The sequence below is a fragment of the Helianthus annuus genome, chromosome 17 (genome assembly GCF_002127325.2).
Source record: "Helianthus annuus cultivar XRQ/B chromosome 17, HanXRQr2.0-SUNRISE, whole genome shotgun sequence".
Taxonomy (NCBI): Eukaryota; Viridiplantae; Streptophyta; class Magnoliopsida; order Asterales; family Asteraceae; genus Helianthus; species Helianthus annuus.
The window spans coordinates 2627501-2640632 of NC_035449.2; the positions used below are offsets into that span (position 1 = coordinate 2627501).

General features: G+C 31.3%; 1 protein-coding gene across 1 annotated transcript; it reads left to right on the forward strand.

Moving 5' to 3' along the window:
- Positions 1–10083: 10083 nt before the first annotated feature.
- Positions 10084–11837, forward strand: LOC110921970 (dof zinc finger protein DOF1.8). Its single transcript, XM_022166292.2, has 2 exons — positions 10084–10268; positions 10820–11837. Exons 1-2 carry the CDS (start codon positions 10245–10247, stop codon positions 11717–11719), a joined length of 924 nt encoding a protein of 307 aa, XP_022021984.1. The 5' UTR covers positions 10084–10244; the 3' UTR covers positions 11720–11837.
- The last annotated feature ends 1295 nt before the right edge of the window (positions 11838–13132 follow it).

Genomic DNA, 13132 nt, shown 5'->3' on the forward strand with positions numbered 1-13132 from the left:
GAGAGTAGCACTCGAACTTAAATCCCTTATTGTGGAACGGAGTTCGATCGTATTCGCCGATGTAAATAATGAGAAATGAAAGGGAAATGATGCATAAACAAGCTAAAAGTGGGTTTCCTAGTTTAATTGTTAGGGTAATAAAATAAATAAAATTTTAATAATATATAAAGTACAAATAAAATATAAGAAAGTACAAAGATCTTCAATTAAAACAAAAACATACGAACATAAACGAACGCAAATCAACGAATGTTCACGAACACGTTCACGAACACCTTACTGAACGTTCACGAACACAATCGAACGAACTAGACCTATGTTCATGTTCGTTCATTTAACTAATCGAACGAAATTTCTTGTTCATGTTCGTTCATTTATTAAACGAACGAACATAAACGAACTTCCCACCGAACGGTTCACGAACTGTTCGCTGAACGTTCGGTTCGTTTACAGCCCTAGTCATGACCACATTACATGACCTTACGAAATCAGAATTTTACAAAATTAATTCACCATATATAAAACAAACGTTTAAAAATTTTTGTTTACTAAAAGTATTATATATTTACGAAATGAGAATTTTACAAATTTAATTCACGAGGGCCGTCTTCGAAAATCGGTGGGCCCTGTGCGAAGATAGAATACAGGCCCCTAAAATATAAACCTTTTAAAAAGAATATACAAAAAGGTTTTAAATATATGAAAATGAATTAAAAATTTGTGGAATCACCCGCATGTTGCGGCAGATTGCTTTTTTACGTGAAAATGTAGATAAAAAGCACATCACACGCGCATTTGGACAACGAAACGTAGTAAGAAAACACATTGTAAGGATAAATTCAGAAATTACGGAATAGTTATGCCGTAACTTTAAAAATCATTATTTACGATCATGTAAAACTGTCGTAAACTATCCAAATTTATTTAGAAAATACACAAAGTTGAAAGAAAAAAAAATCAAAATAGACTTTTTTCATAAAGAAAAAATGGAACACACAAAACTAATTGTAGATTGAACAATATTTTAAGAAATTAACATAAATAATCATTTCTAAACTAGATTTGAGAAATAATTATGATTCTTTTTTTGATTTAATGTAACACAAAATTAGTCAATTAATGTCATTTGCATTTAATGCACAGATAATAACATAAAGAAAAAAATCAACTCGGTAATAACATAAATAAAAAAATCAACTAAAATTAAAGCTACTAAGATTAGAACCCAAGGTCTGCTTGCAAATAAAGCGACATGGGCACCACCAAACCATGCACCTCATCAAGTCATTTTTCAATTCAGTACTTATATATTTTAAGTTCTACAACGTAACTTTAATAAAAAATATTTCGGGCCCCTAGAAGATTTGGGCCCTGAGCTATCGCCCATCTCACACCATGTTCAGACCGGCCCTGTAATTCACGATAAATTAAAAGTTCTATATTTACGAAATCAAACTTCTACAAAATTAATTCACCATATAATAAACAAAACATTCCAAAAATCCATGTAACACTAAATGGGAGCTGAGTTGCAGTGTTGTAGGTTGATAAAAGAACAAGACTTTAGATTCTATCCATTATTTTCTACCCTATAATTATATTAAAAACAATTATTTTTTCTCTATTCTTTTAATTAAATAATATTTTTATATCTTTATCATTACCTTTCTCTCATTTCCATCAACAACCACTTTCAAAATATATTAAAAATTATAGAGGGTGAACAGTGTCCCCTCAAATATACAGATGAACAGTAACATTTTATGTTTCCTCCACTCACAATCACCTTTTATACCTTTTATAATATGATAACCTATTCTCACATATTTTGATGGCTATGATGTAAATGCTATAATAGAATAAAAATGAAAGGAGCGGGAATCGAACAATCGAACCCGAGCCTCAAGAATCAAGATTAAGAAACCAGCGACTCAACCACTATGCCAAACATTATTTTTGTTTGAAACACAATTTGAAATTTGTGTGTGCGCACGCGCGTGTGTGTAAGATAGTTTTTTTTAATTTAGTGCCCCTGAGAAAAACGGGCCTCGGCCGAGGGTGCGGCTTGCCCACCCTTAGGGCCGGCCCTGACGAACAAAGCCTTGCTCGTGTTTGTTTGTTAAGGAAATAAAGTTTCACAAACGGTTCATCAACACTTGCTAAACGACATTTTATTTTCGTGTTTGTTCATTAAGAAAATGAACATGTTCACAAACACAAACATACACACATAAAAGCGGTGGAGGCTAGAGATGGATAGCGCGGTAAGCAGTGCTAGTACTTGAAGCCCTAATCTTGGAACAAAGTCGATAGTATGTGATAATGACAAGGAATGGAGAACAGTGGGAATGAGATTTCCTATTTTATTTGTTGAGGCAATAAATAAATAAGAAGTAAAGAATAGAGTAAATTACAAGTTTTGTCCTTTATGTTTACACCAAATTGCAGGAGCTGTCCTTTAGCGCAAAAGTTGACAAATTTTGTACTTAATGTTTCAAAATCTTGCACGTCATGTCCTTTATGCCAAACCCAGTAAGATTTTTTGGTTAAATCTGGTCATGTGCATTGCACATGAGGGTATTCTTGTCGTTTCACATTCCAGGGGCTATTTTGTAAACAACTTTTATTCAGGGACTATCACTTTCTTGAATTTCTTCCTTCTTCATAATCTCCACTCTCTATACACACACATCATTCAACTTCACCACCGATCACCATCTCAATCATCCTAGATCCACACATCTACTACCAGATTTAGCCAATCAAATGGACGATTTCGGTATTCTAGCTCGAGATTTCGGATATAAACCCCAAGGAAAGTCCGCTCCCATGAAATCCGCCACCGATAGTAACCCTAGATCGGCACCGACAGTAACCCTAGATCGACATCGGTGACGTCCGATATCGATTACGATTCAATTTTCAACAATTCTTCATATGCGAATAGTAATAATATTAATAACGATTCAAGATTTAAATCCACGTCTTCGAATATGCCGGTTTATGCTGCTGCTACTGATTATTATGATGATGATGAGGATCATAACGGATCTAGCTAGGGTTATCTATGGACTCTTCACCACCACCTGCAACATCATCGTCTTCATTAACAACCACATCGTTGTTATTGTGTTGGTTTCCGACATTCTTCGGTTGCATCAAGCAGAAGGTGAAATTGAATATGATTTTGAGGTGAATTGATATGAGATTTAACGAATTGAAGCGAATGATTTGTATGTTTTAGAAAGGGGAAAAAGCAAGTTTTTGAAGCCCTAGGTTTAGCAGGATGAGGATTTCACAATTTTGGATTTTGATTGAAAGTATTTTAAATTATTTTGTTTTATTTTTTAACTGCTATTAAATAAATGGGGTAAAAAGACTAAAATGCCCTTGGATGATCAGATTTAACCAAAAAATCTAACTGGGTTTAGCCTAAAGGACATAACATGCAGGATTTTAAAACATTAAGGACAAAACTCGTAAACTTTTGCGCTAAAGGACAACGCCTGCAATTTGATGTAAACATAAAGGACAAAACTTTTAATTTACTCTAAAGAATATAATAAGTTTAGATAACATAAACAAGTGTGCAAACATCTTTAATGAAAAGGGTAAACAAACGAACATGAACAAACGTAAATGAACGGATGTTCACAAACACATTATTGAATATTCACACACACATTTGAACGAATACGACATTTGTCTGTGTTTATTCATTTAACAAAAACTGAACGAAATTTCTTAATTAAACGTAAATGAAATTCCCGTCAAACAATTCATGAACTGTTCGCTAAAAGTTTGGTTCATTTGCAGTCTTAATGGTATTAGGTTATATAAGTGATAATAAATATTATTTAGGATTCTTTGTATTAATTATTTCATCAAACAATCATCCGATTAATCTTGAATGTAGCATTGTGTTTAATCTTTTTTTAAACGTTTAACTAAAAAACATTGTTCAGTGTCATCTTTTATCATTTATCAACCTCTTTAATTTTCATTTTTAAGTTTTCAACCCCTTTTACACTTTTCATTTTTAACTCTAACACTTTTCCACTTTTGACTTTAGTTCTCTATATTTTTCATCTTTTATAAAATTGGTGTTTTACGTTTCGGTCTACACCCTGCGAGTAAAAATGTTGCAACGCGCGTGCATGGTTCAAATTTTTACGTCTGTTTTTTGGTGGTTTATCGGCCCCGTCACAACTTGCAGGCTCTAAACCGACTTAGTTATTATTTTCTTTGTTTTTAGGTTTTACTCTAATTTTTTGAGTTAACACACCACAACATACGTGCGCGATTCAACATTTTAACGTTTATTCGATTTAACATATCGGTCCCGCCGCAAATCACAATTCCTAAATACTACTTATATGTCAAAAATCATGTTATATGTTGATTTGTTAGATATATAAATCCGAATACATGAAACATGGAAAGATGAATTACCTTTTGACTTTGTTACTTACATGCATGATGGTTTGTTAAAGTAATCATCAAAATTAAAATGGATCTTTGTTGCATGTTTGTCAATATAACCATCACTACTTCACAAAACCTATTACATTCTTTTGTCTCTTAAAGGAATTACAACCTTTTTATCTTATATGTTTTCTAGGAATCACATTACATGTTTTGAAAAATCAAATACAATATAGATTTGGTTTGAGATATAATATTTATAATAATTAATAAGTATACTTTACATTAAGTTCTTCATTTACAAATTACAACTTTTATAAAGGAGATCGATGTACACAAATATCTAACATAAACATTTTCTTAAGGGTGTATAGTTTAACAAGAGAAGAAATCACTTGACTAATTCGTTCTTCCAAAGAGGCTAAAACTGCGGGTAGTGGGGGGCTTGGTTGGAGGTTTCGTTCGACACGTGGTGATTGTGGCCTCCACCGGACCACTCTAAAAAAAAGTGGGATGTGGCAGCGGCGTGGGTTAGCGGCGTTGGGGTGTCATGTTGGCTGACTTTATATTTTTTTTATATACTTGAGATTTATAAAATAAAATACAAACTTATATTATTTTTAAAAAGAAAATTACATAACATCCTAAAATTAAAAAAAAAACTATTATTAAATCCTAATAAATTAAAAAAAAGTAGTTATTAATTCCTAAAAAAACTACAAATTTCTATAAATATTAAAGTGGGGATCCCACTTAAATTCCGGATTCCCGTCGTGCCTCCACTCGATCTTCGCGATTTCCATTCGATTGTCGTGGCTTAGGTCCCCCGCAGGGACACGATCGAAACAAACTTTAAACCAATCCAGCTTCGGTTTTAGTTCACGGCACTTGTGTTGGCAGGCGTTTAAATTGTGACGATTTTTAACAACGTGTTGTTGGTATTGTTGGAACGCTTGCCCCCAATACGTGGTTTGACCGCGTTGTAACTTACGCTGTGCATCGACGATCGAAGTGACAAGCGCGATCTCCTCCTGCTCCGTCCAGTGCACCATTTTAGGTTTTGTTGTTTGGTTGAAAGAAATTGAAAGTTTGGTGTGTGATTGGTTGAAGAATTTTGTAAAAATTTGTAGGTGTGTGTGTGGGGGAGGGGTATTTATAGGTAAAAATTTGTAAGTTTATTTGAAAAAAAAATTCGATTTTTACCATGAAACCGCCATGCCAAACGGCTATGGCTAGCGATAAAAAATGAACATCCAATCCTAGCTGCCCCCCCCCCCCCTCCCGCCTCACGCCAGGCTTCAAAACGACGCTAGCTGGACAATGCTGACACGGAGTGAGTTAGCCAGCGTTACCTGGCTTCCCCGGCCCAACCAACGGCCCCCACTCCCCGCAATTTAACAGTAAATCTACCTTCACATGGTTTTATTATATATTCACAAAACACACACAAACTTATTTTAACATAGAAAAAAAATCATTTTTCATATTTTTTTTAGATTCTTTTACATATACACAGTTGTAGATCCCGTTGAAATTTAAAAAAAAAATTTGTAATTTTTTAATGTTTTAAAATAGTATATTAGTTAATTTATCTAACTTATAATAAAAGACTACAAATAATGCCACATGGCATTCCTTCCTTCAACCTCATAAATTTTATTTATAATTATTTGATAAATTTCTTTTAATATTAATATTAATATTAATAATTAATATATAGATATCATTTATTTTTATCTTTATCTTTATCTTTATCTAAGATTTATAAATAACTTCAATTTTGCAATTTAGACCATTTGTTTTTTTACTTTTAACCCAAAGTTTTTCATTTTTTACAATTTAATCCAGCTCTTTTTTATTTTCAATTTTGGTTCACCATACTTATCATCTTTCCCAAATTTTTCGTTTCGTTCTAAATTTTATGAGTTAATGCACCGCAATGTGCGTATGGGGTTCAACATTTTTTCGTATATTTTTCCCGTTTGACTGGCCCGCCGCAGCACATCTGTATTTCTCCGTTTAACAAGTTCGGGCAACACGCGGGTCCTGGGTTGACTTAGTTATTTTTTTCTATGTTTTATGTTTCGGTTTAATTTCTCTGCAACGAGCGTTTGTGATTCAAAGAATTTACGTCTGCTTTTCGCTCGGCGTTATTTTTTTCGTTTTTATTTAATTTGTTGTTACGAGCTTTTCCGGTGTTGGTGGTCGCTGACAGTGGTATAGCATTGGTACCACTTGACGCAGTTTTACAACACGCAGGGGCTTAATACTAGTTCATTTTAATATAATAGTTATTTAATATATATAATTAAAAAAACAAATATGGATAGCAACTTTATTTTTATAATAATTTATAGTGTTTTTCATATTTTTATTTTTTTAAACTACAACATATTCTATTATACATATTACTATATACATTTAATTGTACCAATATCATACCAAAAGAACCGAAACCGACTGAATCGGTACTAGTATTATTTATATTGTTTTTGTTTTCGACAAACCAGTATTTATTTATATTGTTTTTTCTTTCAGTAAACTAACAACGTATCGCTACTATACCGTACCGAACAATATCAGTATACCGTAGTCAACTGAACCGAAACCGAATGAACAACATCGGTATCAGTACCAGTACTTATTTTTAGTGTTTTTACTTTTAATAAATTGACGTATCTTACCAAACAACATTGTTACATGTACATGTATTCATTTTTATGATATCCAGTTTTGATAATTTTTATTTATCTTGAAGTTCAGCTTGTTTCTCACATATCTTGGTGACACGCTCGATTAGCTCGTTGAGCTTCTCGCTAATCCTACTATCTGACTCCACCACTTCTTTTAATACATGCCTAAACTGTTCGAAAACACTCATCTCTTCGTTGGAAGAAGACATTGTCAACCTATAAATTCACAAGAAAAAATTTAAGAAACTTTTTTTTAATAAAGCAATAACCAATAAAATAAACCGAAATTAATTTTCAAGGTGATATAAAGAGGCTCATATACATCACTTTAGCCATACGCTTTATTGATGTTGGATTCGTCATCGCCAATAAAGTTGTAAACCTTAATAAAGTTAACGGTTAACTATATGAACATAACCAACTTGTAAATATGAATTTATAGGCATAGAAATCTCGAGTTTTTTTCCCAAATTAGTGTAGATACAAAAAGTATTTACATATTTGGGTACTTTGAAAAATATTTACCTATTTGGTTACTTTTCCATATCTCTTTAATTTTTTACCTAATTTATACATTTCTTTTTATTTTTCTACCCAAAATAAAATTAGATTACTCAAAGAATTAGAATCAACAAAAATATGAGTAATTATTTTTTGTTAAAGAATAAAAAATTCAACAAATATTCAAAAAAAAATCTGCCAAAATTCTAAAAAAAATCTGCGAAAAATCCACACAAAATCTACAAAAAATATATTAAAAAAATTCTACAATAATTCTGCAAAGTTAAAAAAAAATCTGCAAAAAATATTATAAAAAAACCATATAATCTATAGGGTAATAGTTGGTGGATTTGATGGTCCACATTGTGTAGTTCGTTTGGGGTTAATATCTATAAAAAACCAAACTACTTATACGTACAAAATATTGGAGAAATAATCACTATTAATAAAATTGAAATAATTAAAATACTTAGGATCTTTTCTCAAAACTCAAATTTCAAGAAATTCAAACTTTGTAACTTTATTTTATAAATTGCTTGAGTTTAAATAAACTTGTTTGAAATATCAAACTTTCCACCAGATTACTATCACTTAATCGATATAATTTAGGGGAGTAAATTTGTGAATTTATTGTTTTATTTTTTTATGAGCTTAGTTTAAACGGGGCATAGACAATTTCAGGTTATAAAAAGAAAATAAAACGGAAAAAGAAATCGAGTTTTTTCCTAAACTAGTGTAGATTATATGGTTTTTTTTATAATATTTTTTTGCAGATTTTTTTTAACTTTGCAGAATTATTGTAGAATTTTTTAATATATTTTGCAGATTTTTTTGTGGATTTTTCGCAAGTTTTTTTTTGTAGAATTTTTGCAGATTTTTTTTGAATATTTGCAGAATTTTTTATTTTTTTACAAAAAAATAATTACTCAATTTTTTGCTGATTCTAATTCTGTGAGTAATCTAATTTTACTTTGGGTAGAAAGATAAAAAGAAATGTATAAATTAGGTAAAAAATTAAAGACATATAGAAAAGTACCCAAATAGGTAAATATTTTTCAAATTACCCAAATAGGTAAATAACGTTTGTATCTACACTAGTTTGGGAAAAAACTCTAGAAATCTCAATATTACAAACCTAAACATTAAACATCATCGTCAATTTACACGTCTTGCAACAATCGTATCTCTAACAACTAAAAAATATATTACTAATTAGCAACAACTCGATTGTCCATTTTTTGACGATCAAGGCTCAAAGGTACGACATGGTTTCACAAACAGTCTACCAAGATTACATCATAGACAGCTCCAAGTTTCCAAATGAAGCTGCCAACAAAGAAACCAAGGCTAAATACCCAAATTAGGTACAAAGCCTTTAACACAAAGTACAAACCAATAAAAAAGTAACAACACAAAAGCATTTTGGACAACTCCTCTAAGCACAATAATGTTACTAATTACTAAATATATAAATAAACAGTTATTCTTATAAAAATCCAAGCTCAGAACCTCCGTATGGTTTCAACATATAATGCCACACCACATAAGAAGCATCATCATATCCATTGCTCTTAGATGACCAAGTAACCATCTTCATCGAGACCTAAACTAACGGTTCACTGATAAAAAAGCATTGCATTAGGATCAGAACTTTCATGGTTGCATTAAACGCTGCCACGCCAAAACATGTTGATGTTGATTTTAACTTTGTTCGAAAGAAAATTATGTGTTTAATTTATATCTACTGTAGATCAACTCGCAGACATCTTCACAAGTTTAATTGAATAGGAATTTTGTGAGTGTAAGCAATTTTAATAAATAATAGCGGGGTAATTTTGTAAATTTATAGCATGTATGATTAGCCCTATGAAAACCTAGACGTTTACCAGAATTTCACAAATCAATACAATTTACCATATTGAATATTTACAATTTACCCTATTGAATATTATTTATCTTATATTGTACGATCTGTCACATGGACTAAATTAAATCAATAATTTTGAGAAAATAGACACGGTACAATTCTTGTGTAGTACAAGATAGTGGACTATGAGCATCAAATATTGTTTTTTTTCTAAATTAAAATAAAATGTTTCGATTAACTTGAAACATCCTGATAATATAATAAATTTCGTTCTGAGAATATTACAAATCTTATAATCGTGTACTAATTTTAATATCAAAAGAATGTGCTTAAAAGGTTAAATTCTGGAAGTAAAGATTATTATCTTAACTTAATACCAAAAGAAAAGGAGTAATGACTTATCTAATTAGTAAATTATATATTTTTAAGTGAGCTTTCTAGCAAGGAGATAAATTGCATGGCATGATTAAGAAAAAAAAAAATACATTTTCAAAGATGAATTAAAACCATAAATTAATTAGAAGCATTTGAAATTTCAAAGAAAAAAACAGTCAACATTATATATGTTATTTTATGTCTTTTTATACCATAGGCAAAGCTCTCTCTCTCCAAGAGCTAAACCTAGATACATACACACAAATTAAAGCACAAAGCTCTCAAACATTCCTTTTTGTGCCTTTTGAAACCAGTGGAAAGTAAAGGCTCATCTCTCTCTCTCCCTCTCTCCCTCTCTCTCTCTCTCATAGCTTCTTTAAGCCATGGATACAGTTCACTGGCCACAGGTAAGCTAGATCTTTAATCTTTATCATCATCTTCACTGAAATTAACCTAGCAAAATCTAAACAAAAATAAACTTTGATGGTATTTTAATTTGTTTAAGTTGAATTTCTCTTTTTATAATTAGACTCATGGCATCTAGATCAAACCAATCTAGAGCTTTGCATCTGATTTCTATTTCTGTATATTATGGATTATTATGATCATCCATAATTAGAAGGCAATTTAGTCTTTGATCTTTAACTCTACTATCTTCTATAGTTATATTAGATCTTTACTTTATTGTTTTTCTTCAAAATATTGTGTTAGTTCATGAATATATAGTCATATACATGTAAGCAATAAAGGGTTGATTAGCCTTTGGGAAAAGATCAAGTAAATTAGTTACCTTGAAGACCTGTTTGAAAAGCATAAAGCAGTCTTCTTGTTCTGTTCATTTGTCTGCAAATCTTAAAAGTGTTTTGGATCTTTATGTCTTTATCTTCTCTCTTTTATTCAAAGTATTTCCAACTTTATCTTTTTTGGTTTAACTTTGTTTATTTATTTATTTATATAGATGAAACCTATGGAAGAAATAGTGGTACAAAACCCTAAGAATAATTCATGTCCAAAACCAACCTCATCTTTGGAAAGAAAGCCAAGACCACCAAAAGAATCAGCTGTAAACTGCCCAAGATGCAACTCTACAAACACAAAGTTTTGTTACTACAACAACTACAGCCTTTCACAACCAAGATACTTTTGCAAGACTTGTAGGCGCTATTGGACTGAAGGTGGGTCCCTTAGAAATGTTCCTGTTGGTGGTGGTTCAAGGAAGAACAAGAGATCATCATCATCCTCAGCATCATCTACTTCCATATCATCTCATTCATCAGCCATGTCAAAGAAGCTTCCTGATCTGGTTGTACCTCATGCACCAACAACACTACTTTCTCAAAACCCTAGTAGGATCATGATGCATCATGAACATGGTAGGGATCTTAATCTTGGATTCCCTCCATCCGATGATTTCAAGACGATTTCCGAGCTTATTCAAGTACCGAATTTCGACGTGTCAACCAAGAATACCACTTCTAGTTCAGCCCAACTTTCGGCTCTAGAACTTTTAACCGGAATCACAACAAGGGGTGTGATGAACTCCTTTATGCCAATCCCAATTCCTGATCCGAATTCGGTTTACTCGTCTTCGGGCGAGCTGAATATGATTCCGATGTCCGAATTCAAGATCCCATCACTCAACTTTTCATTGGATGGAATGGGAGGAAGTAATAGCATTCATGAGAGTTCAAGTGGGAGGCTTTTGTTTCCATTTGAAGATCTGAAAACAAGCACAATATCATCATCCACAACTACTACTACTACTCATGATGGACAACACAATGTTGAACAAAATAGAGATCAGAATGGTGATACTAATGGCTTTTGGAGTGGAATGTTAGGAGGAGGTTCATGGTAAACAGTTAAATATATATATTTATATTAATATCTTTTATTTTATATAGAGTGTTCAAACAACAATCTTTGGGGGTTTAATTTCTTTTTCTAACGACTGCTTCATATGATTGTTTTTCTAATCTCTGAATGATGGATGCTAATTTATTTGTTTGGATTAATTTCTTGAGAAACTAACTTGATAGAATCATACAATTAATTAGTATATTTTGGTCTCTCTTTTTTCTCTATAAACATATATATTCTTGCTTAATTAGGGATACTTGAATCTTGATCTTCAATGTAGATGATCAAAAAATAAAAATAAAATTAAAAATAAAAATAAAAATAATTAAAAAAAAACTAAGATGATGATAAGATGGATACTTTAGCCCACCGCATGAAGAAAGAGCCCACCACTTAAAACCAATTTCTTACGTTATCTGATACATGAGTTTGCATGAATAAATTAGACACCTACAATAAAGTATGATAGTGTACAGTGTAGTGTTAGAGGATCCTATACATTAATCCAGAAGTGTATTATAACACTATATAACACCATATAAACACCGTATAACACTATGTAATACCATTTAACACCATATAACACTATATAACACTTTATATAACACTATATAACACTATGTAATACCATGTAACACTATATAACACTTTATATAGTGTATTATAACACTATATAACACTTTAACACCATATAACACTATATAACAAATATAACACTATATTTTGTCTGATAGCATGTCTATGATAGATGTAAAGTGTTATATATTGTTACATAGTGTTACATAGTGTTATATGGTGTTACACAGTGTTATACGGTGTTTATATGGTGTTATATAGTGTTATATATAGTGTTATAATACACTTCTCACACTTCTGAATTAATGTACACTATCCCTACCCAGTGTACAGTTATTATTAATTTTGGTTTAATTTCTTGATACAACCTTTACTAATCTAGTAGTGTATATGTATCAATGTATGTATATAATAGTATATACACACACACACTATAGTACTATTCTGTCACTGCAAAAGTTATTTAGCATGCATCATAATTCACTGTGTGTGTTTAATGTGTGTGTATAAGAGGTCAAATTAAATAGATATGGTGACAAGTGATGTACGTATATATGGAGAAGTTGAAACTGCTACACCTGCTACAACTGAAAGTTACAACTACTTCATTCTTTATGGAAACAGTCTCCAAATATATACACCAATATGCATGGTTGTACAGTACAACATCTGGAAGATGTTTGTTTTCTTTTCAAGTTAACTCCAAAGTGAATGATGGTTTTACTTTACCTGTGTTACCATGCCATGTTTTCTTTAATTAAAAAAAATATATATATATATTGTTTTCATATTTCTTCTTGTTTTCACTTTGAAAAGGATCTGACAAGAACCCTAC